The sequence below is a fragment of the Bos indicus genome, chromosome X (assembly GCF_029378745.1).
Source record: "Bos indicus isolate NIAB-ARS_2022 breed Sahiwal x Tharparkar chromosome X, NIAB-ARS_B.indTharparkar_mat_pri_1.0, whole genome shotgun sequence".
NCBI classification, from domain to species: Eukaryota; Metazoa; Chordata; class Mammalia; order Artiodactyla; family Bovidae; genus Bos; species Bos indicus.
The window spans coordinates 91,659,778-91,686,625 of NC_091789.1; the positions used below are offsets into that span (position 1 = coordinate 91,659,778).

At 39.0% G+C, this 26,848-nt stretch overlaps 1 protein-coding gene across 1 annotated transcript in view; it reads left to right on the plus strand.

Moving 5' to 3' along the window:
* Positions 1–252: 252 nt before the first annotated feature.
* Positions 253–26,848, plus strand: part of ZNF157 (zinc finger protein 157) — a 34,983-nt gene continuing 8,387 nt past the window's right edge. Inside the window, exons 1-2 of the mRNA XM_070784234.1 lie at positions 253–613; positions 3,412–3,618. Coding sequence (XP_070640335.1) covers positions 3,454–3,618 — 165 coding nt within the window. The 5' untranslated portion in view covers positions 253–613; positions 3,412–3,453. The remainder of the gene's footprint in view (positions 614–3,411; positions 3,619–26,848) is intronic.

The following is a 26,848-nucleotide window of genomic DNA, read 5'->3' on the forward strand; positions in this document are numbered from 1 at the left end:
CTTTCTATTGATAATTTTCTGAAAAACATTAATTATCTATATCAAAGACTAGTAATATTATTCCTAGCTACAATCATTTTTGTGGGGTAATGAAAATTGAGGGGATCAGACACTTCTTAGTATCAATTCCACAGTACGTTAAAAGGAGCCTGTACCACCTTGACTCCTCCTCTCTCTTCTACAGTGGTATCGCCCAGGAGGGGACCTCACTTTCCCCCCTCGTACCAGTGGTATCCTCAAGGAGGAGACTGTACCACCCTGACTCCTTCTCTCATCCAGTGATATCTCCCAAGAGGAAACTGTGATCCTGCCTTTCTTCCCCCTTCTTAGTGGTACCTCCCTTGAAGATCTGGACACATCTCCCCTTCCCCTGTGATGTGGTTTGGAACCTCTGCTTCTGTAAATTTTGCACAGACCCATAGAACCCAGTTCCAAGTTTCTACGCATGAGCGACGCCCCTCGCTGTCGCCTTCTATGGAACAGCCCACTGTACGGAAAAGACGCTAAGATGACTGCCCTCATAGTGGAACACCTCGGCGCAGCCATGTTCCTCGCCCGTCACCGCTGCTCATGGTTCAAGTCTCTGCAGGTCTCTAACTGCACATTGTTCAGAGTGAGTGGACCACAGTCTCAGAGCTCTTGTGTGATTGTGTGCAAAATTAACAGCCCCAGAAGGGGCAGTGGCAGAGGTGAGGACAGGAAACGGAAGTGGCCCTCAGACTGTTTTAAGTCTTGTTGGCGCGCAGTGAGGTGATGGCTTTGTTGGCTCTGGGTAGTTGCAGACTGTCAGTTTGTGGGGTCAGTTGGTGGGGAATTAAAGAGTCTGATGAATGAGAATCTATCAGGTTATAAGAGCAGATAGTTTTTTTTCTGTTTAATGGAGGCTTCTTAGGTAGTCAGGTTTTAGATTCCTTGCTGCATCTGTTGTCAAGTCCTAATAGTGTATGTGTGTTTAGATGGTTTCCTTAGTCTCCCCAAAGATTTGCTGGTTTTATTAGCGTTTCCCAAGAACCACCTTTTGGTATTGTTGATCTTCCCTGATGTACCTCTGTTTTCAGTTTCCGTAAATCCTTCTAGTTGTACTATTTTCTCTTTTATCTAACTTCTTAAATTGGTTGTTAATTTATTAATGTCCAACCTTTCTTTGTTAAAAAACATTTAAAAGCATGAATTTTCCTTTTAAGAATCTCTTTAGCTGCATTCTGCAAAGTGTTCTAGACACCATCTTATTATTATTGAGCTTTTGTTTAATTTTTCTTTTTCATTTATTCTTTGCTATAATGCTTTTGGGAGGGTTGACATTGTAATTGAATCTTTTCTTCCATTTTAATTAATTCTTTTTGTTTGTGTGACTATATCAATTTTTTAATTTAAAAATTTTTAGATATAGCTCTTGTTCATTTTTACATACTTTTATATTTTCTTGTTATTATTACTAATTTTTTTTCTGTTTTCTTGTGATTACTGTTGTTAAACAGGAAAAAACTATCTGCTCTTATAACTTTATCTTGTATCCAGTCCTGTATCAAATTACCCTATGAATTCTGGTAGTGTCTGGTAGGTTTTCTATGTATAAAATCATATCACTGACAAAGAAAGCTATATTTTCATTTCTTTGCAATATTTATTCTGATTATTTAATCTTTCATGTGCACTAGAGTCAGGAAAATTTTGAATTGTATTGGCTATCCTTATCTTTTTACGAATTTTAATGGCAGCTGCTTCATCATTTTACTTTTTAGCATAGTATTTCAGAGCTATATTTTTGTAAATAATTTTTGTGATATTTAAGTGATTTAACTTCTTCCCTAATTTTGAGTTTTTATTAGTAATGACTGCTGACTTGTGTCAAATGCCTTTTTCTTGGTGTAAGTTAAAAGCAGTGTGTTTCCTCCCCCTCTAATTTGTTGATTTAATAAATATTATTAATGTTGAACCATCTTCTAGAAAGAACAGGCTGAGAACTTCCCTGTAGAATATTTTTTATTTATTTTATTTTATTTTTTTACTTTACAATATTGTATTGGTTTTGCCATACATCAACATGAATCCGCCATGGGTGTACACGTGTTCCCCATCCTGAACCCCCTTCCCACTTCCCTCCACATACCATCCCTCTGGGTCATCCCAGTGCACCAGCCCCAAGCTTCCTGTATCCAGCATCAAACCTGGACCAGCGATTCGTTTCTTATATGATATTATACATGTTTTAATGCCATTCTCCCAAATCATCCTCCCCCTTCCCTCTCCCACAGAGTCCAAAAGACTGTTCTATACATCTGTGTCTCTTTTGCTGTCTTGCATACAGGGTTGTCGTTACCATCTTTCTAAATTCCATATATATGCATTAGTATACTGCATTGGTGTTTTTCTTTCTGGCTTACTTCACTCTGTATAATAGGCTCCAGTTTCATCCACCTCATTAGAACTGATTCAAATGTATTCTTTTTAATGGCTGAGTAATACTCCATTGTGTATATGTACCACAGCTTTCTTATCCATTCATCTGCTGATGGACATCTAGGTTGCTTCCATGTCCTGGCTATTATAAACAGTGCTGCGATGAACATTGGGGTACACATGTCTCTTTCAGTTCTGGTTTCCTCAGTGTGTATGCCCAGCAGTGGGATTGCTGTGTCATAAGGCAGTTCTATTTCCAGTTTTTTAAGGAATCTCCACACTGTTCTCCATAGTGGCTGTACTAGTTTGCATTCCCACCAACAGTGTAAGAAGGTTCCCTTTTCTCCACATCCTCTCCTTTTTTAAAATTTATTTTTATTTATTTGGCTGCTTCAGGTTTTAGTTGTGGCACACAGGATCTTTGTTGTGTCACATGGGCATGGGTGCCAGCTCAGTACTTGCAGTGTGTGGGCTTAGTTGCTCCAGGGAATGTTGGATCTTAGTTCCCTGACCAGGGATCAAACCTGTGTCCTCTGCATTGGCAGGCAGATTCTTAAACACTGGACCACCAGGGAAGTCCCCTTGTAAAAGAATTTAAGAGAGATTTTTCACCCAGAATGGTAAAGAAATTAAAGTGGGCAAAAAAGATCCCTTTCATTTAGATTACCAAGTTTCCAGGTTTTCTGCTTCCACAGTCACCGACCAGGACCCCATGGACAAGTCCTTCCCCTGCCTATCCCATGGGACTTCAGCACCATTCACTTGCCTCAGGTCTACCTTCTCCCCAAACCCAGATCTGCCTTGAACCTGGAATTGAGGGATAGGCTTGTCGGGTAAAATGTGAAGCACCCCTTTGAGCTCATTAATTTGACTCCAAATATCATGATTATTTCCGTAATCTGCTCAGAGATTATTATTAATTATTTCCGTAATAATGCTCAGAGAGGGAATTGCTGAACTTTGTGGGGTGAATGTGGAATGACACTGATGACATGGATACTGTCCTTTTAGGATTTGTTGGTATCTCTGTGGAGCTGTTGAGCTTTCCTCTTAATGGAGGCTGCGGGATCTTCCATTTATTTTGACTGCAGCCCATATACACACACCTCTCCAGCTTTGGAAGGTGGACTTGTATCCAGAGTCAACATGCCAGCTAACAGGAAATCACCCCAGAGGTTTCCTGCTCTGGTTCCAGGACAACCTGGTGGATCATTTGAGGTAAGTAAGAGGCACCTACTTTTCCCATTTTTCTCTTTTTTTAATTTTTTAGACAAAATTTTTTTACTTTAGACAGATTTTAATTTTGAGATAATTGTAGAAAAGGCAGAGGAACCAGAGATCAAATTGCCAACATCTGCTGGATCATTGAAAAAGCAAGAGAGTTCCAGAAAAACATCTGCTTCTGCTTTATTGACTATGCCAAAGCCTTTGACTGTGTGGATCACAATAAACTGTGGGAAATTCTTAAAGAGATGGGACTACCAGATCACCTGACTTGCCTCCTGAGAAATCTGTCTGCAGGTCAAGAAGCAACAGTTAGAACTGGACATGGAACAACAGACTGGTTCCAAATCAGGAAAGGAGTACGTTAAGGCTGTATATTGTCACCCTACTTATTTAACATCTATGCAAAGTACATCATGAGAAATGCTGGAGTGGATGAAGCACAAGCTGGAATCAAGATTGCCTGGAGAAATATCAATAATCTCAGATATGCAGATGATACCACACTTATGGCAGAAAGCAAAGAAGAACTAAAGAGCCTCTTGATGAAAGTGAGGAGAGTGAAAATGTTGGCTTAAAATTCAACATTCAGAAAACTAAGATCATGGCATCTGGTCCCATCACTTTGTGGCAAATAGATGGGGAAACAATGGAAACAGTGACAGACTTCACTTTTTTGGGCTCCAAAATCACTGCAGATGGTGACTGCAGCCATGAAATTAAAAGACGCTTGCTCCTTGGAAGAAAAATTATGACCAACCTAGACAGCATATTAAAAAGCAGAGACATTGCTTTATGAACAAAGGTCCATATAATCAAAACTATGTTTTTTCTGGTAGTCATGTATGGATGTGAGAGTTGGACCATAAAGTAAGCTGAGCACCGAGGAACTGATGCTTTTGAATTGTGGTGTTGGAGAAGACTCTTGAAAGTCCCTTGGACTGCATGGAGATTAAGCCAGTCAATCCTAAAGGAAATCAGTCCTGAATATTCATTGGAAGGACTGATGCTGAAGCTGAAACTCCAATACTTTGGCCACCTGATGCGAAGAGCTGACTCATTTGAAAAGACCCTGATGCTGGGAAAGATTGAAGGCGGGAGGGAGAAGGGGACAACAGAGGATGAGATGGTTGGATGGCATCACTGACCCAATGGACATGAGTTTGAGTAAGCTCCAGGAGTTGGTGATGGTCAGAGAAGCCTGGTGTGCTGCAGTCCTTGGGGTCGCAAAGAGCCGGACAGGACTGAGCGACTGAACTGAACTGAACTGTAGATTCAATTTACCCAGTTTCCCCCATCATAACATCTTGTAAAATCTTGGTACAATATCACAACTAGGATATTGACATAGAACATTTCCATCATGTTGCCCCTTAATAGCCATGCCCACTTCCCTTCTCCTGCTCTCCCTCCTTAACCCTTGGCAACCCATAATCTGTGCTCCAGTTCTATAGTTTTGTTATTTCAAGTGTTATATAAATAGAATCATACAGTATGTAACCTTTTGGGACTGGCTGTTTTTTTATTCAGCATAATTCTCTGGAGATTCATCCAGATTGTTGCATATATGAACAGCTTGTTCCTTTTTTATTGCTGAATAACATTCAATGGTATGGATTTATTGCAGTTTGCTTAACCAGTGAATAGTTGAAGGATATCTTGGTTGTTTCCAGTTTTTGGCTGTTACAAATAAGGATGCTATGATTGTGTAAGGTTTTTGTATCGAATGAATGAACGTGAGTGCCATTGCTGGATTATATGCTAAAAGCGTTAAAACAATTAAGTGACCTAATTTTTACTACAGTTTTAGATTTACAGAATAATTGAGATGATAGCATTAGTGTGGTACATTTGTTAAATAAACCAGTATTGATATGTTATTATTCAACAGTTTACAGTACGGGTCACTCTTTGTGTTGCATATTCTATGGGTTTTGATAAATGCACAATGACATGTTTCCATCATTACAGTTCATACAGGACAGTTTCATCTGTGCTTAGCTATTCATCTTTCCTCTCCCTCTGCCTGAAACTCTGGTAATCACTGACTTTTTTTACTGTCTCTATAGTTTTGCCATTTCTAAAATGTCATGTATTTGGAATCGTATTGTCTGTGGCCTTTTCAGATTGGCTTCTTTCACTTAGCAATTTGCATTTAAAGTTCCTCCATTTTTTTTTTATCACTGAATAATATTCCATTGGAGGGCTGTACCACAATTTGCTTACCCATTCACCTATTGAAGGACATCTTGGTTGTTCCCAGTTTTGGATGATTATGAATAAAGCTGCTACAAACATGTATGTACAGAAGTTTTCAGTTCATTTGGGTAAATAACTCGGAGTGCAATTGTAGGTCATATGATAAGACTTTGTAAGAAGCTGCCAAACTGTCTTCAAAGGTTTTCACCATTTTCATTTTCACCAGTAACAAATGAACATTTTTATTTCACATCTTTGCCAGCTTTTGGTATTACCAGTTTTTTGGATTTTAACCATTCTAATAAATGTGTAGTGGTAACTCATTGTTTTAATTTGAAATTCCCTAATGAAAAATGATGTTGAACATGGTTTTACATGCTTATTTCCCATCTATATATCTTCTTTGGTCAAGTGTCTATTCACATCTTTTGCGTATTTTTAATGGGATTGTATGTTTTCTTATTGTTGATTTTAAGAGTGCTTTGTATTGATATATTTTAAATACAAGCCCTTTATCAGATATGTGTTTTGCAAATATTTGCTCCTGTTCTGGGCATGTCTCTTTATTCTCTAAACAGTGCCTTTCAAAGAGCAGAATTTTTTAATTTTAGTAAAGTCCAATTTGTCAGTTTTTCTTTCATGTAACATACATTTGGTGTTATATTTTAAAACATTGCCAAACCCAAAGTCACTTAGACATTCTAGACTTGCTCCTGTTATTTGCAGTTTTCTTTCTTTCATTCTTTTTGGCTGTACCATGCAGTTTACAAGATCTCATTTCCTTGACCAGGAATGAACCTGGGCCACAGCAATGACAACCTGGAATCCTAACTGTTAGGCCACCAGGGAAGTCCCTATTTTGCAGAAGTTTTATATTTTTGCATTTTGCATATAGGTCTAAGATCCATTTAGAGTTCATTTTTGTGCAAGTTGTAAGGACTTGGTCTGGATTTGTGTGTGTGTGTGTGTGTGTGGATATTGAAGTGTTTGAATGCCATTTATTGAAAAGGCTATCCTTTCCCCATTGAATTGCCTTTGTTTCTTTGTCAAAGATCAGCAGTCTATTTTTGTGTGGGTCTATTTCCTTGCTCTCTGTTCCATTGATACATTTGTCTATTTTTACCAATACCACACTTTTACTTATTTATTTTTAAATTGAGGTATATGTGACTTACAATATTATATTAGTTTCAGATATACAACATAATGATTTGATATTTGTATGTACTGTTAAATGATCACCATAATTCTAGTTGACATCCATCACCATACAGCTTTCAAATATGCAATACAACAATATTATTGTCTGTAGTCACCATGCTGTACATTACATCCCCATGACTTATTTATTTTTAGCTGAAAATTTGTGCCTTTTGACTCCCTTCATGCATATTACCCCCTCCTCTCACCTCTGGCAACCACCAACCTGTTCTCTAAATCTATGAGCTTGGTTGTTGTTTTGTTTTTTTGGTTTTAGATTCCACATATAAGTGAGATCATACACTATTTATCATTCTCTGTCCTATTTATTTCACTTAGCATAATGCCCTCAGGGCCCATCCAAGTTGTTGCAAGCAGCAGGATGTCCGTCTTGCTCATGGCTGAATAATATTTCATTATGTATGTGTATATATCTATATCTAGCTCATGTTTTCTTTATCCATTCATCTTTTGGGTGGACACTTAGGTTGCTTCCATATCTTGCCTATTGTAAATAATGCTGCAGTGAACATGGGAGTACAGGTATTTTTCAAGTGAGTATTTTCATTTTTTTCAGATAAATACCCAGTTATGGAATTGCTGGATCATATGATTGTTCCATTTTTAATTTTTTGAAGTATCTCCATACTGTTTCACATACTGACTGCACCAATTTGCATTCTCACCAACGGTGCACAAGGGTTCTCTTTTCTCTGTGTCCTCACCAATGCTTGTCATTTGTTGTCCTTTTGATAATTTTTGGCATCCTAAGAGGTGTGAGGTGATAGCTCACTGTGGTTTTGATTTGCATTTCATTGACGATCAGTGATGTTGAGCATTTTTTCATGTACCTATTGGCCATCTGTATGACTTCTTTGGAAAAATGTCTATTCAGATCCTTTGTCCCTTTTTAAATTGTATTGTTTGTTTTTTTGCTATTGAGTTATATGAGTTCTTTATATATTTTGGATATTAACCCCTTATCAGATATGCGATTTGCAAATGTTTTTTCCCCATTCAGTAGGTTGCCTTTTCATTTTGTTGATGGTTTCCTTTGCTGTGCAGAAGAATTTCAGTTTGATGTAGTCCCACTTGTTTATTTTTGTTTTTATTACCTTTGCTTTTGGAGTCAGATCCAAAAAAGTCATTGCCAGGACTGATGTCAGGGAGTTTACTGCCCATACATTCTAGGAGTTTTTATGGTTTCAGGTCTTACATTCAACTCTTTAATCCATTTCAAGTTAATTTTTTGTATGGTGTAAGATAGTGCTCTAAAGTTTCATTTTTTTGCATGTGGCTGTCCAGTTTTCCTAACACTATTTTTTGGAGATATTGTTCTTTTCCCATTACATATTCTTGGGTTCTTTGTCATAAATTAATTCACCATGTATGTATGGGCTTATTTCTGGGCTCTCTATTCCATTCTGTTGTTGTTTGTGTCTGTTTTTATACCAGTACCATACTGTTTTTTTTATTCACTAAATTTATTTATTTAATTTTTATTTTTTAATTGAAGTGCAGTTGATTTACAATATTGTGTTAGTTTCAGGTGTACAGCACAGTGATTCAGTTATATATATGTGCATGTGTGTATGTGTGTATAAATATATATAATTTTTTTTCAGATTCTTTTCCCTTATAGGTTATTTCAAAATACTGAGTATAGTTCCCTGTGTTATACAGTAGGTCCTTATTGGTTATCTGTTTTAATCCTAAACTCCTAATTTATCCCTTCCCCTCTTTCCTCTTTGGTACCCATAAGTTTGTTTTCTATGTCTGTGAGTCTGTTTCTGTTTTGTAAATAAGGTCAGTTGTATCTTTTTTTTTTTTTTTGCCATGCCACAAGGCTTGGAAGATCTCAGGTCCCCAACCAGGGATTGATCCCAGGCCATGGCAGTGAAAGTGCTGAGTCTTAACCACTAGGCCACCAGGGAACTCCCTGTATCTTTTTTTTTTTTTTTTAGATTCCACATATAAGTGATATCATAGGATATTTGTCTTTGGCTTACTTCACTTAGTATGATAACCTCTAGGTCCATCCATATTGTTTCAAATGACATTATCTCATTCTTTTTCATGGCTGTGTAATATTCTGTTGTATATATACCACATCTTATTTATCCATCTGTCAGTGGATATTTAGTTTGCTTTCATGTCTTGGCTATTGTAAGTAGTGCTTCAGTGAACATTGGGGTGCATGTATCTTTTTGAATTATAGTTTTCTTCCATACTGTTTTGATTATTGTAGCTTTGTAATATACAGTTGACCCTTGAACAACACAGGTTTGAATTGTGTGGGTCCACTTAAAAGTGGATTATTTTCAACAGTAAATACTACAGTACTACACAATCTACAATTAGTTGAATCTCTGGAAACAGAGAAACTGGGGGTCAGGAGGAACCAAGTTTACAGTGGACCAGCTGTAAATTCTACATGGATTTTCAACTGCACAGTGCATTGATACTCCAGTCCCTCATTGTTCAAGAGTTTGAAATTGGATAGTGTGATGCCTCCAGTGTTGTTCTTTTTCAAGATTGCCAGTGTGTTGCAGTACTTAGGTCTTGCTTTTTTGGTTTTGTTAGATTTATAATTAAGCATTTTATACTTATGAGTAATTATCAATGGTTTCATATTTTTTTGCCTTGGAGCCCACATTTTCATTGTTAACATATGAAAATACACTTGGTTTTTGTGTGGTTTTCTATGCTTCCTATGACCTTGTCATCTGAAAATAGGAAAAGTTTAATTTCTTCCTTTTTATTATGTATGCCTTTTAATTTCTTGCCTTGTTGCACTGGTTAGAACTTCTAGCACTATATTAAATAAGTCGTGAGAATGGACATTCTTGTCTTGTTTTTGGTCTTCAGTCTTTTACCATGAAGTATTGGGTTGGTCAAAAAGTTTATTATGGAAAAACCCAAACGAACTTTTTGGCCAACCCAGTATAATGTTACCTGTAGTTTTGTTTTAGATGCTCTTTATCAAATTGAGGTGGTTTCTCTGTATTTCTGTTTCTATTCTGGTTTTTGCAGGAATGAATGTTGTATTTCTTCAAGTGTTTTTTCTATATTGATTGATATGATCATGTGATTTTTAAAATCCTGTTAAGGGGGGGTGGGGAGGGAGATGGGAGGGAGGTTCAAGAGGGAGAGGACATATGTATACCTATGGCTGATTCATGTTGATATTTGGTAGAAACTAACACAATTCTGTAAAGCAATTATCTTTCAATTAAAAAATAAAAAAGAATATCAAACTTAATAATATATATATATCTTTAATTTAAAAAATCATGTTAATATGGTGGATTGCATGCATGGATTGGTTTTTGAATATTGAACCTGTCTTGCATCCCTGGAATAAACCCTAGTTGGTCACAGTGTATAATTCCTTTAATATATTAATGAATTATTTTTGCTAATATTTTGTCAAGAATGTTTGCCTCTATATTCATGAGTGCTATTGTTATGTAGTTTTGTTTTTTGTACTATATTTATCTGATTTTGTAATCAGGGAATGTGTTAGTTTCATGTGGCTGCTGCAACAAATTACCACAAACTTAGTGGCTTAAAACAGTATAAATTTATCCTCTCATAGTTTTTGAAGGCCAGAAATCCAAAATAAGCATTACTGGGCCCAAATCAAGGTGTTGCCAGGGCTTACTTCCTGCAGAGGCTCTGGGAGATCTGTTCCCTGCCTCTTCCGGCTTTTGCGGGCTGCAACTGTCCCTTGGCTTGTGGCTTCATCCCTTCAGTTTTCCTCAAATCTCTCTCTACTGTCTTCACATCACTGCTTTCTGTGTGCATCAGATCTTCTTTGGCCTCCCTCTCCTAAAGGATATTTGTTACATTTAGAAGCCACATGGATAATCCAAGATACCCTCCTTATCTGAAGATTCTTAATCACATCTGCAAAGACCTTTATATTTTTGCCATATAAGGTGATATTGATGGCTTCCAAGGATTAGGATGTGGATATCTTTTGGGGGCCTCTTTTTACCTATCCAAGGAAAATACTAGCTTCATAGAATGAGTATGAAAGAGTTATTTCCTCTTTTGTTTCCTGCAAGAGATTATGTAGTTGTGTTAATTTTTGTTAAAAGTTTGGTAAAATTCTCCAGAGAAACCGTTTGGCCAGAGATACCTTTTCTGGGGGTTGAGTTTCATTTTTTATTTTTTAAAATTTTTATTGGAGTATAATTGCTTTAAAATGTTGTGTTAGTTTCTGCTGTACAGCAAAGTAAATCAGTTATAAAATACATATCATAGACCTACTATTTTTAGATTCTTTGGTGAGCTTTAAATTATGGATAAATTTTCCTTAATAGTTATAGGGCTACTCAACAAATTATCTGTTTCATATTGGATGACTTGTGTTTATTTGTGTTGTTGTTTTTTATGAATTGCTTCATTTCATCTAAGTTATAAGTGCAGAATTATTCATTGTTGTTGTTTCGTCACTAAGTCGTGTCTGACTGTTGCAACCCCATGGACCATAGCCTGCCAGGCTCCTCTGTCCATGAGGTTTCCCAGGCAAGAATACTGGAGTGGGTTGCCATTGCCTTCTCCAGGGGACCTTGCCAGATCAGGGGTCAAACCATGTCTCCTGCATTGCAGGAGAAAGCCTGAGCATAAATTATCCTCTGATTGGATAATTAACTCATCTGACCCAGAGTCAAATTACTCAGTGGTATACCACTCACTTTTTATGGGCTTAAGCATTTTTGACCAAAATACTTCTAAACAAAACATGATATCTGAGCACACAGGGATACTCGGTACATAAAATACTACATAAGAAAGCTGATGGAAGGTAGTTGTGTCAGACCTTTAGATTCTTTTTTTTTTTAAAGTTGAAGTATAGGACTTCCTTGGAGGTGCAGAGGATAAGAATTTGCCTGCAAGTGCAGAGGACATAGGTTTGATCCCTGGTCTGGGAAGATTCCACATGCTGCGGAGCAACTAGGTCCATGTTTCAAAACTACTGAGCTCGTTCCCTAGAGCCCACAAGGTGCAACTACAGAGCCTGTGTGTTGCAGCTACTGAAGTCAACGTGCCTAGGGCCCGTGCTCTGCAACAAGAGAATCCACCACAACGAGAAGCCCACATACCACAACGAAGAGTAGCCCCTGCTCACCGCAATGAGAGAAAACCCGCACAAAGCACAGTCAAAAATAAATAAATAAAAATTTAAAATCTATTGTCATAAATAGATAAGTAAAAATTGAAGTTGATTTACAATATTGTGTTAGTTCCTGATGTATAGCAAAGTGATTCAGTTTCATGTATATATGTTTTATATATATATACTTTTTCATTACAAGATTGCATTATTATAGGATATTGAATATAGTTTCCTTTGCTATACAGTAGGACCTTGTTTATCTATTTTACATATAAGACCTTTAGATTCTTTAGGCTTCTAACAGTTGGTTGCTATATGCAAGGGCTTCACAACCTGTTCCTTATTTTATCTGTTGACTTTTCTGAATTAGACAGTTTTAACCCACATCCACTAAACAGTATTAAAGACACTTTAAAATAAAGATTAGTCGGAAAACATAAAGTAATCCTACATCCCAGTAGAATTTCAGATGAATTAAATTGTAAGAGAAATGCAATACTTATTGCACATATTGTACTAGTCTCGCACCGTCAAGGGAAGTCCATCCATGCACATGGAATTTGCATTCCAAGTGTTTTCATCTTGACCGTCATCGAGTCCTTAATCTATCTCCCTTCCTTTTTGAAGTCTTCTGCCTGCTTTTCTGACACTCCTTTCTGGCTGGTTCTGTTTTTCTCTGAGTTGCTAGATGGTACACAGTTTGAGGGTTCTGATGATGTTATCAAAGAAGTCTGAGCAGGAGGAGCATTACTGAATAAGAAATTGCTAATAAATGTTGAGATGACAAAGTATGGATAAAGTACTGTCTCTAGCAGTGTGCAAATGTCTCCACTGGGAGAGTGCATCATAAATGTAGTTGATATTTTTGACTGTGCAGCAAACAGCCATGCTTTTTCTCCAGGAGCATCCAGAGGGAACTGACTTATAAAGAAAGAAACGAAGAACCATCAGAAGACAGAATTGAGTTATTGCAGCAGTGTTTCTTTTTCTAATATAAGTTTTCCATTTTGAATTCCACTTTTGCCTGTTGTCAGCAGCATTCTGTTCAGGATGCCCAAAGACATCAAGACAGCTACTGCTTTTTGTGATTCAGACATAGTTTACTTTTTTTCAGGCCCTTATACAAATATGGCCTTCTTTGGGGTCATTTGATAGAGAGGAACTAGCAGTGTTTGCACATGTGGAACATGCATCCTGCATAACCCAAGTGACCTGCTCCGGTGCTGCATTTCTTAGTAGCAGGGGTTGGCAATAGCAGTTTATTTTTTGTTGCCTGTGGAATGTCATGTGTGGCTCCTACCCAGGGTAGTCCTAAGAATTTCACCATTCAAGTGGGCCCTTAGATTTTTGTTGGATTTATCAACTAACCTCTGCTGATTGTATGTGTCACTATTGCATTTAAGTCAATCTTAGCTTGATCTTCAGTTTCTAATATCATCATGTTATCATCAGTGTAGTATATTATTAAATATACTTGGGACTTGCATCAAGTCCAAATCCCTTCTAACTAAATTATTTTCTAATATAAATTTGTTTATTTTAATTGGAGGCTAATTACTTTACAATATTGTACTGGTTTTGCCATACATCAAAATGAATCTGCCATGGGTGTACACGTGTTCCCCATCCTGAACCCCCCTCCCACCTCCCTCCCCATACCATCCCTCTGGGTCATCCCAGTGCACCAGACCCGAGCATCCTGTATCGTGCATCGAACCTGGACTGGCGATTCATTTCACATACGATAATATACATGTTTCAATGCCATTCTCCCAAATCATCCCACCCTCTCCCTCTCCCACAGAGTCCAAAAGACTGTTCTATACATCTGTGTCTCTTTTGCTGTCTTGCATACAGGGTTATCATTACCATCTTTCTAAATTCCATATATATGAGTTAGTATACTGTATTGGTGTTTTTCCTTCTGGCTTACTTCACTCTGTATAATAGGCTCCAGTTTCATCCACCTCACTAGAACTGATTCAAATGTATTCTTTTTAATGGCTGAGTAATACTCCATTGTGTATATGTACCACAGCTTTCTTATCCATTCATCTGCTGATGGACATCTAGGTTGCTTCCATGTCCTGGCTATTATAAACAGTGCTGCGATGAACATTGGGGTACATGTGTCTCTTTCAATTCTGGTTTCCTCGGTGTGTATGCCCAGCAGTGGGATTGCTGGGTCATAAGGCAGTTCTATTTCCAGTTTTTTAAGGAATCTCCACACTGTTCTCCATAATGGCTGTACTAGTTTGCATTCCCACCAACAGTGTAGGAGGGTTCCCATTTCTCCACACCCTCTCCAGCATTTATTGCTTGTAGACTTTTTGATAGCAGCTGTTCTGACTGGCGTGAGATGGTACCTCATTGTGGTTTTGATTTGCATTTCTCTGATAATGAGTGATGTTGAGCATCTTTTCATGCATTTGTTAGCCATCTGTATGTCTTCTTTGGAGAAATGTCTGTTTAGTTCTTTGGCCCATTTTTTGATTGGGTCATTTATTTTTCTGGAATTGAGCTGCAGGAGTTGCTTGTATATTTTTGAGATTAGTTCTTTGTCAGTTGCTTCATTTGCTATTATTTTCTCCCATTCTGAAGGCTGTCTTTTCACCTTGCTTACAGTTTCCTTTGTTGTGCAGAAGCTATTAATTTTAATTAGGTCCCATTTGTTTATTTTTGCTTTTATTTCTAATATTCTGGGAGGTGGGTCATAGAGGATCCTGCTGTGATTTATGTCGGGGAGTGTTTTGCCTGTGTTCTCCTCTAGGAGTTTTATAGTTTCTGGTCTTACATTTAGATCTTTAATCCATTTTGAGTTTATTTTGGTGTATGGTGTTAGAAAGTGTTCTAGTTTCATTCTTTTACAAGTGGTTGACCAGTTTTCCCAGCACCAGTTGTTAAAGAGATTGTCTTTTCTCCATTGTATATTCCCTTCTAACTAAATTATGACAGTTGAATTATTAAGCTGGTGAATTCAAATAACATTTTGGCAGTATGGACCTTCTTGCATGAAAACAAACTGCAGTTGACTCTTTTCCTATGTTGAGATAAAGGAAAAAAACATTTGTAGGATCAGTCACTGAGAACCAGTTTCCTTTAGCTTCTGTGTTTTTCCACTCTGAAACCAAATTAAGAACTACTGATGCTATGGTGATACTAATTAATTAGTGATGGTCTGCTGTTAGTCTCCCTGAGCCATCCACCTTTTTCATATGCCACCCAGGAACACACAATAGCAACTACATTTGCTATTTTAGTTACTCCAATTACTAAGGGATGACTGAGTCTTAAACTAAAATAAATGCAAATATAGAGATATACACAGGTGAAAAGGGAGGGTTCTGAGCGCACATGGTAAAATAAATAAAACAGCTTGTACGTACTTACTTCACTTTTAGTTTTTGATGGTATATATATATTTTAAAAACCTATTTAAGAATTCACCTGAATTCAAACCATGTAGTCAAAACTATGGTTTTTTCAGTAGTCATGTATGGATGTGAGAGTTGGACTATAGAGAAAGCTGAGCGCCAAAGAATAGATGCTTTCAAACTGTGGTGCTGGAGAAGACTCTTGAGAGTCCCTTGGACAGCAAGGAGATCAAACCAGTCAATTCTAAAGGAAATCAACCCTGAATATTCATTGGAAGGACTGATGCTGAAGCTGAAGCTCCAATACTTTGTCCACCTGATGCAAAGAGTCGACTCATTCAAAAAGACTATGATTCTGGGAAAAATTGAGGGCAGGAGGAAAAGGGGATGACAGAAGATGAGATGGTTGAATGGCATCATCAACTCAATGGACCTGAGTTTGAGCAAACTCCAGGAGATAGTGAAAAACAGTCTATGGGGTTGCAAAGAGTTGGACATGACTGAGTGACTGAACAACAACAAGATAGAAGTATTCCCCTGCCAGATATAATATCCATCTGAGGAATTCATTTAGATGAAGGAGATGTACTTCACTTAAAATCTATTCAAATATTCCTATTTTCCTGCAAACTTTCACTTTAATTCCATCAACTGTTGCATCCCTGTAGCCTTCTAACCTAACTGTGGCCCTTGTTAGGACTTGACCAACAGATTTTGAAATCACAGTGCATTATTCTTTCATGTCAAAGAGTCCCAGAAAAGTTTCTTTACCTACATATGTCCATACGGCCTTTGGGTGCCCATCTGCGTGTTGAGCCTGGCTAGAGACTAAGATAAACCATGAGTTCATACTGATAATAAATGATTGAATGAGGGAGATGGGAAAGCTCTTCTTTAAGGTCCAATGCCAAATTGTATGGAGAAAGAAATGGAAATCTACTCCAGTATTCTTGCCTGAAGAATCCCATGGACAGAGGACCCTGGTGGATTACAGTTCATGGGGTCACAAAGAGTTGGACACGACTGAGCAACTAAGCACACATGCACTTCAAATAGTCATATGGAACAAATGATGAAGTTAGGAAAATAACCTTTTGCAACCACTGTAGTTAGTAATAACTGAGCCAAGAAAGAATCACTGATGGATGCCAAAGCTATTGGATGAAAGTTTAACGAGGAACAAAGTGTTTACATAGTTTCAAGGTATATTCCTACAGATTACTCACTTATTACATAGGGAAACTGGTAACTTTACAGTGGAGAAACCTGGTAAACACAACCTTAATAGAAACATACAAATTTTAATTTGAAAAGTCCTCATAATCTCATCTTTTGGAGATAATCAGTCTTAACAATTCAGTAATATCCTTCCCCTTCATGGATCACAGCCTTGTTGTGGTGAAGGGGCTAGCATAACTCAATGAAGCTATGAGCCATGCCATGCAGGGCCACCCAAAATGTATGGGTCATTGTGAAGAGTTCTGACAAAACATGGTCCACTGGAAGAGGAAATGGCAAACCACTCCAGTATTCTTCCTGCGAGAACCCCATAAACAGTATGAAAAGGCAGAAAGATATGACACTGGAAGATGAGCTCCCCCCAGGTTGGAAGGTGTCCAATATACTACTGGGGAAGAGCAGAGGGCAATTATAGGAATTCTGAAGTTTTTCTGGATCTGACTACCTTATTATTCCAGAGACATTTGTTCAGAAGCTTATCCATTCCCCACTGAATATTCTTGACACCTTTGTCAGACATCAATTGATCATATATGTGTGAATCTATTCCTAAATTCTATTTTGTCTCATGTATATCTTTACAAAAATACTACAGTTTTGAAAACTATAGCATTATAAGTCTTGAAATGAGATAATGTAAGTCCTCTAACTTTTTTCTTCTTTTTCAAAATAGTTTCATTTATTCTAAATCATGTGGTTTTATTTCTTTATTAATTTTAGAATAAGCTTGTCAATTTTTAATTATTAAATTTCTTTATTGCTTATAATTAGTGTTATTTGTCTTATGTCTATTTTAAACTTACCAAGATTGTTTTCTTTGTGTGCTAGTATATGATCATGTTTTGTGACTGTTCCACGTACACCTGAGAAAAAGTATATTCTGTATGATCTGGATGTAGTGTTTTCTTTCTTTCTCTCTCCCTTTCTTTCCTTCCTTCCTTCCTTCTTTCTTTCCTCCCCACTCCCTCAAGTCCCACCTTAATTGATTAGCCCTTGTTCACTTAATCTGGCTACTTCTATGAATAGTATGTTAAAAGTATTCCACTAGAGAAAACTTCTATTTCTTCTTGTATCCCTGTAGTTTTTAGCTTATGTAGGCTTTTGTTGTGTTACTTTGTGCATGCTGCTGCTGCTGCTAAGTCGCTTCAGTCGTGTCCAACTCTGTGTGACCCCATAGACGGCAGCCCACCAGGCTCCCCCGTCCCTGGGATTCTCTAGGAAAGGACACTGGAGTGGGTTGCCATTTCCTTCTCCGTGTCATTCTCTGCTCCCCTCTAACTCAGGACAGGAGTCAAAGTCTTTTCAACAGTCTTCTCATCTCCCTCACTCCAACATTACCTCTGTGACCTCATCCCTTCACTCACTCCACTTCAGGTACACTGGACTCATGGTTGTTCCTGGTATTTATTATCTTCTCTTACCCTGAAGTTTCAGTTCTTCTCTCAAATGTGACCTGCACAGTGAGTCTTCTCTTGACCACTCTATTTTACATTGGAACCTCCTGTCTTTCCTTTCTTTCCCTCCATTGTACCTATTACCATCTGACATATGATAACTTTATTTATTTTGCTTCATTATCTGCCAAGAAAAAAGTAAGTCCCATAAGCGGGGGGTATGGGGAGAGGGATTTTTTTTTTTATCTTGCTTATTCACTGCTGGACCCTCAGCACCTAGAATAGGTACTTAACATTTGTTGAACCAAAGAATACCATCTCTGCCTTCAGATCTGGAAGGACTGTTATGGGGCAAAGAGAGTAGATGGCAAATAGATCTGTGTGACTCCCAGGGACTAAGCTAGGCCTATTCCAACTCAACGTAAATAGGGACATCTTAGGCACTAAAACTGCCCCAGGAATCTATGCAGTGGAGGTGAGTAGGAGCAAGACAGATGATAGAGGAAGAATTTAAGCATCAAAAAGGAAAGGGTGAGGAAAGGACCACAGTCTGAGATTCTGTGTTCTCCAACTCGTTTAAGGATGAAGAACCTGAGGCTCTGAGATATGAAGTTTCCATCAAGTGCAGGTAGAACAGGGACTAAAATCTTGGTGTCCTAAATTGTAGGACAGTGAAATAATTTTTTCCTTCAATAAAGCAGTATTTTGTGGCAGGGTAATTTCTGGAAATATTCATGTTTATTTGTTTGCTGCCCCTCTATATCCCCACACTCCATACCCCTGCTACATGGGGGTAACCAGGCCCTTAAAAATACCTCTTGCAAGATGGATTTCACAGTGTAGAAAGCGACATCACTGAATCCATCACTCTTTTATAAAAGTATGAAAACACCATTGATATATAATCATAAAGGACAAGGAAAAGTCCTGAAAGAAAAAAAAATGAAGAGGGATCCCTCCCACTCCCAGCCCCACGTGGGAATGGAGAGCTCCTAAGTCTGGGGCAGTAGAGAAGCACAAAAACTGCTTAGGGCAGTGCCTCAAAGATGGGGAGGAGATGGTTTTAAGGTACCCAGAGGGAGGCAGGACCTAAGACCTTGGGGCTCTCAGCTTCTCTTCCATCACTGCAGGCAAAGAAAATGAAGATATCAGTGGGACTGGAATAGATTAGAGATTATTTGCCCTTGCCTTAATTTCAATACAAGTACCCCTTGGATTCCAGTGCCAACCTTAAGTGGGTCCCCAGTCATGAAAAACATGGAATTTTCTGCTTCTCTGCTAGAATGGGAGGTTTGGAGTCAGACTTCAGTTACTTTAAATAAAACAAACAAAGACTATTTTCTTGCTCACCCACATCTGAGTTTGTGGATGGACATGGATGTCCATTCCATTTTCTGCCTCTTGAAGGACATAAATATTAATTTTAATCACAGCATTTGTGGACAGACAGAGCATCCACTTCCTGTTGGCACTGGGTTCTACATAGGAGCCCATTGGAAATCTCATGAGGTTCTCCATGGGCTGAGAGAAAATATGTTCTGGCGTCGAGAGGGAGGAAGTGGAAAAGCAGGAGAGAAACTGAAGGAACAGAGGAGAGTAGCCTTCAAGAGCCCATCAGACAGCAATTATTCTTCCAGAAAATGAGACTGTTTCTCACTGTGACTGTTAAATGATTTGCAATTAACTGTTCATGAAGGAAATGCTCCAATTGATGGTGAAGGTCTGAGTGGCCAGACGCCAGTTCTCCAAGCTCACATCTATTGATTCACTCTGCTAGTTAACTTTTTTCCCCCAGGCTGCTTATTAGCAGGTTTAAATGGGAGAAGGGATAGGCTCACCTGGCTGGGAACAATTCCCAGAGATCCAAGGCTAGAGGTGGGAATGGGGGAAAGTAGTTGCTCCCTGAGCTCACAAGGGCCTCTGACCTGGGCTTGGAGCTGGGAAGCTTGGCTGGGCTCAGTAGGATAAAGAGGCAGCCAGAGGTTCCAATTTAGCTTTAGTGTGCTCTGACCTTGGGCCTGCTGCTGAAATTCAACCCCTAGCACCCCAACGTACATTGAAACAGCAGCTTCACTCCAAGTGCAACAGAAAAAGCAAGAGATTTGAAGTCTCATGACCTGGTTGTGTGAATTTTGGCAAGAGTCTTAACCTTTCTGAGGCTCTGGTTTCTTATCTGAAAATGCAGATACAATAATGTCAACCTCATACAGTTAAGATAAACATTACACAAGATAATGCAGTTAAAGTGTCTAGTGCCTGGCATATATCAATTATGTTATTTATTTTATGTTTGGAAAATATTAGTAGTATTCTGTTACACCACATCTTTCACCCCAGCCTGCCCATCCTCTTACCCACACTGACTTGCAGTCAATGTTCTAGATCACCATAAGCAAGTCATTTCACTTCTCACTGCCTCCATGTCCTTATCTGTAAAGTTGGGATAAATTCATCCATTCTGCCCAACTGCTTCAGGGGCCTTTTAGAAAATAATGGAGATAGAAGGAATTTGCCGACTAGAAAGTGCTACCTCAGGCCACTTGTTCCTATTGGCTAGGTCTGGCCCGCAAAAGTCATACAGGCCAAAGTCTAGGAATTGTCCAGAGAGAAGAGGAACACGGTCACTGGGGCCCAGAATCCAGTCAGGGTAGAGGCAGTACAGAGCTAGCAGCTTGTCTACAGCATCCTCCAAAAGACTTGCACAAATGTCTCCTGTCTATCAGATTTCCATCTGCTCTAAACAGAAATCGGGAACAAAGAAGGGCCATTCACTACGCACAACCCCAGCACCCAAGCAGACCAGAGAATAGCACTGGAGCTGACCAAGGCAGTTTTCTTGATGACCTAAGAAAGGTCTTTAGAGGTTCCCTCCACCAATGGCTCTCTCCAGTATTGCTAAGGACTCCCCAGGGGGTCACAGCGAACGTAGCCATTAGTCACAGTAGAACAGGAAGAGGTCTAATACATCAGTCATGCTGGGAACCACAACAGAACTCTCCCCAAGTCCAACTGAATTAGAATAGGGTGGGGCGTGCTGGACTTAGGTAGTTGACAAAATTCCATAGGTCACTTGGGGGTAGCCCAGTCTTCTCTCTTACATATGGAAACTAGTCTAGTCAAATCTATGCCCAGGTGCTGTGTGTGTGTGCTTAGTCACTCAGTCATGTCCAACTCTTTGCAACGCTTTGGACTGTAGCCCACCAGATTCCTCTGTCCATGGGGATTCTCCAGGCAAGAACACCGGAGTAGGTTACCGTTTCCTCCCCCAGGAGATCTTTCCGACTCAGGGATCGAACTCTCATCTCCTGCATTGCAGGAAGATTCTTTACCTGCTGAGCCATCAGGGAAGCCTAATGTATGCCCATGACACCCATATATTATTATTGGGGAAACTGAGACTCACAAGGAGAATGGATTTGCCCAAGTCCTCACTGATTAATGAGGGGCAAAAATTATAGCAGAAATCTAAGCCTCCCTGACCCCCATGAATTTCCCATGGATGTAATAAGGCCTTTCCGGAAGGTGTTCCCCCAAAAGTCCCCTGAGCAACTAGGCTTCCTTTCATGAGAGCCCAGGACAGAGAATTCCATTTCTATACATCATTATCAACTTCCTTCCCAGAATGTTCCTTTTTCTCTCTTGCTAATTTGTGTCTGTTTTGGCTTTGTTTGATTCATGAGGTCCTGGGGCCAATAAGCATCTTAGTCTGAAAAGGGGCCCCAAGGAGCCTAGGAGCACTATCCACAGCACATTCAAGCAGCTATTTTAGTCCTCCTGGCTTGGACATGGCAATTGGGCAGAACTCAAGGAAGCCCACCAACAGATGCCAGACACCCTTGCTTACCAAGGACGAATGGTAAGAGTTTGGATTAGAGAAATCTGAGCCATTAACACAGTCACCTTCTCCTAGTTGATGGCACAGGTAATAGAAAGGGGGAGAGTGATGACCGCTTAGGCTAGAAAAGGCCTGGAAATCGGGATATGACCTAGGTGACTGAGTTATTGCTGTGGTACACCGCTGGTGCCAACAGATGAGATGACTTGCAATAGGGCAGAAGCCACATGCTCTCCACTCAGACCCACAATTAAATAGGTGGGGCAGCCTGGCCAGCAGCCCTGCCCATAGGCCTGAGCATCTAGAAATTTACAAATATCTTTATTTTTATATCTTTGTTGTGAACAGGGCTTTTAACATTACAAAGTATCCTCCTTTATCTCATATAATTGCTTTTGGAATTCTACTTTGTCTGGTATCAGGATTTCAATCCCTGCTTTTATATCATTTTCATTTGGTAAATCTTTGTCCATCTCTATAATTTTAGCCTTTTTGAAAGACTGTTCTAAGCATGTCTCTTGTATACAGCATTGTGTTGGGTTTTGCTTTAACAAGGCAATGTGAAAATCTATTTCTTTTAATAGATGAAATAAGCCTATTCACATTTATTTGTATTACTGTTTGTAATATAATTAATACAAAATGTCAACTTTCTTGTTTTATCTTATGATGTAATTACAGTGTGTAAATGTTATATTTACTGTGTTTCTTTCTCTATTGAGTGCTTCCTCTAAATGTTTTTGGTAATTAGGAAGGTTTGTATTTTTATGCTGGTAGTTGTGATTAGTTGCTCAGTTGTGTCTGATTCTTTATGATCCCGTGGACCATAGCCCACCATGGGATTCTCCAGGCAAGAATACTGGTGTGGGTAGCCATTTCCTTCTCCAGGGGATCTTCCTGGCCCAGGAACCAAATCCAAGCCTCCTTTATTGTCTAAGGTACCAGGGAAGCCCATTCTGGTGGTTACCTTTGTATTTATCCCTTCTGTGGTATTCTTACTCAACCCTTTTATCTTTTTATTTATATATTTATTTATAAAATTGTATATATTCCAAGTCCTGAAAGATGATGCTGTGAAAGTGCTGCACTCAATATGCCAGCAAATTTGGAAAACTCAGCAGTGGCCACAGGACTGGAAAAGGTGGGTTTTCATTCCAATCCCAAAGAAAGGCAATGCCAGAGAATGCTCAAACTACCACACAATTGCACTCATCTCACACGCTAGTAAAGTAATGCTCAAAATTCTCCAAGCCAGGCTTCAGCAATATGTGAACCGTGAACTTCCTGATGTTCAAGCTGGTTTTAGAAAAGGCAGAGGAACCAGAGATCAAATTGCCAACATCTGCTGGATCATGGAAAAAGCAAGAGAGTTCCAGAAAAACATCTATTTCTGCTTTATTGACTATGCCAAAGCCTTTGACTGTGTGGATCACAATAAACTGTGGACAATTCTGAAAGAGATGGGAATACCAGACCACCTGATCTGCCTCTTGAGAAATTTGTATGCAGGTCAGGAAGCAACAGTTAGGACTGGACATGGAACAACAGACTGGTTCCAAATAGAAAAAGGAGTATGTCAAGGCTGTATATTGTCACCCTGTTTATTTAACTTACATGCAGAGTACATCATGAGAAACGCTGTGCTGGAGGAAGCACAAGCTGGAATCAAGATTGCCGGGAGAAATATCAATAACCTCAGATATGCAGATGACACCACCCTTATGGCATAAAGTGAAGAGGAACTAAAAAGCCTCTTGATGAAAGTGGAGAGTGAAAAAGTTGGCTTAAAGCTCAACATTCAGAAAATGAAGATCATGGCATCCGGTCCCATCACTTCGTGGGAGATAGATGGGGAAACAGTGGCAACAGTGGCTGACTTTATTTTTCTGGGCTCCAAAATCACTGCAGATGGTGATTGCAGCCATGAAATTAAAAGACACTTACTCCTTGGAAGGAAAGTTATGACCAACCTAGATAGCATATTCAAAAGCAGAGACATTACTTTGCCGACAAAGGTCCATCTAGTCAAGGCTATGGTTTTTCCTGTGGTCATGTATGGATGTGAGAGTTGGACTGTGAAGAAGGCTGAGTGCTGAAGAATTGATGCCTTTGAACTGTGGTGTTGGAGAAGACTCTTGAGAGTCCCTTGGACTGCAAGGAGATCGAACCAGTCCATTCTGAAGGAGATCAGCCCTGGGATTTCTTTGGAAGGAATGATGCTAAAGCTGAAACTCCAGTCCTTTGGCCACCTCATGCAAAGAGTTGACTCATTGGAAAAGACTCTGATGCTGGGAGGGATTGGGGGCAGGAGGAGAAGGGGACGACAGAGAATGAGATGGCTGGATGGCATCACCGACTCCGTGGATGTGAGTCTGAGTGAACTCTGGGAGTTGGTGATGGACAGGGAGGCCTGGCGTGCTGCCATTCATGGGGTCGCAAAGAGTCGGACACGACTGAGCTACTGATCTGATCTGATATATTTAAGATGTACAACATGATTTGCTATGCATATACATGGTTAAATGATTACTGAGTTTAATTAACTTATCATCTCATTACAGTTACCATTTTTTGTGTGTGATGAGTACATCTGAAATTTGCTCTCTTAGCATATTTCCATTTTTCAGTAGAATATTATGAAGTATAGTCATCATGCTTGTATATTAGATCTCTAGACTTTATTTATTGTCCATAAATGTAACTTTGTCTCTTTGACCAATATCTCTCCCCTTTCCCCCACACCCTTGGTGACCACCATTCTCTTTGCTTCTGAGTTTGACTTTTTTTTTTAGATTCCACATGTTAGTGAGATCATTCAGTATTTGTCTTTCTGTCTAACTTATTTCACTTAGTGTAATGTCTTTCAGGTTCATCCCTGTTGTTGCAAATGGCAGGGTTTACTTCTTTTTCATGACTGAATAATATTCCATTTTTTATATACCAGATCTTTATCCATTCATCTGTTGATGGACACTTATGTATGTTGTTTCTATATCTTGGCTATTGCAAATAATGCTGCAATGAATATTTGGGATAGTGATTTCCTTTCCTTCAGATATATTCCCAGAAGTGGGACTGATGGATCATATGGTAGTTCTAGTTTAATTGAGGAACCTTTGCATTGTTCTCCATAATGGCTATACCAGTTTACCTTTTTTTTTATTTAAATTTATTTTTAATTGGAGGATAATTGCTTTACAGTGTTGTGTTGTTTTCTGCTATACAACAACGTTAATCAGCTATTAGTATACATATATCCCCTCCCTTTTACTTTTTTCTTTATTAATCTTTTACTATCTAATTTGTCTCCCATCTGTTTCCTATACAATAGTCAATGATCTTGTTCAGTTTTAGGTGCATTTTAAAATTATTTTTTAGTCTTAGCTTTGCAGTTTAATATATGAAATACTTACTGTCAGTCCTTTTGCCAAAATTTTCCCATTCATTGTTTTTGGTTAAAGCTCACTATTTAGTATATATATATTAAAAAAGTTGCTCAGTCATGTCCAACTCTTTGCGATCCTGTGGAATTCTCCAGGCCAGAATACTGGAGTGGATAGCCTTTCCCTTCTCCAGGGATCGAACTGGGGTTTCCTGCATTGCAGGTGGATTCTTTACCAACTGAGCTATCGGGGAAGCCCTGTTTGTTTAGTATCAGTTCAGTTCAGTTGCTCAATCATGTCTGACTCTGCAACCCCATGAATTGCAGCACGCCAGGCCTCCCTGTCTGTCACTCAAACTCACATCCATCGAGTCGGTGACGCCATCCAGCCATCTCATCCTCTGTCGTCCCCTTCTCCTCCTGCCCCCAATCCCTCCCAGCATCAGAGTCTTTTCCAATGAGTCAACTCTTCGCATGAGGTGGCCAAAGTACTGGAGTTTCAGCTTTAGCATCATTCCTTCCAAAGAAATCCCAGGGCTGATCTTCAGAATGGACTGGTTGGATCTCCTTGCAGTCCAAGGGATTCTCAAGAGTCTTCTCCAACACCACAGTTCAAAAGCATCAATTCTTCAGCACTCAGCTTTCTTCACAGTTCAACTCTCACATCCATACATGACCACTGGAAAAACCATAGCCTTGACTAGATGGACCTTTGTTGGCAAAGTAATGTCTCTGCTTTTGAATATGCTATCTAGGTTGGTCATAACTTTCCTTCCAAGGAGTAAGCATCTTTTAATTTCATGGCTGCAGTCACCATCTGCAGTGATTTTGGAGCCCCCAAAATAAAGTCTGACACTGTTTCCACTGTTTCCCCATCTATTTACCATGAAGTGACGGGACCAGATGCCATGATCTTAGTTTTCTGAATGTTGAACTTTAAGCCAACTTTTTCACTCTCCTCTTTCACTTTCATCAAGAGGCTTTTTAGTTCCTCTTCACTTTCTGCCATAAGGGTGGTGTCATCTGCATATCTGATATTTCTCTCGGTAATCTTGATTCCAGCTTATGGTATACAATAAAATTTCCTGTAGTGATGGGAATATTCTGTATCTGTGCTGTTTAATACTGTAACCAGCCACATGTGGCTACTGAGCACTGGAAATGTGCCTAGTGTGACGGAAGAACTGAATTTTAAATTTTCTTCCACTTTAATTAATCAAAATTTAAATAGCCACATATGGTATGTGGTTACCATATTAGTGCAGCTCTAGCAAATTCCTTATGAAGGGCACACATATTCTGGCATATTTACAACTTTTCCTAAAACTCTTGATATTTGAAGGGTTTCTCTGTCCTGATATCTTTGGCTGGATATAATTTCCTTAATTTGTATTTTCTTAAGTTTCTTGAAACTACTGTATTGCCTTGCTTTGTATGTTGTTTTTGAGAAATTGATATCAATCTAAATTTTTTTTG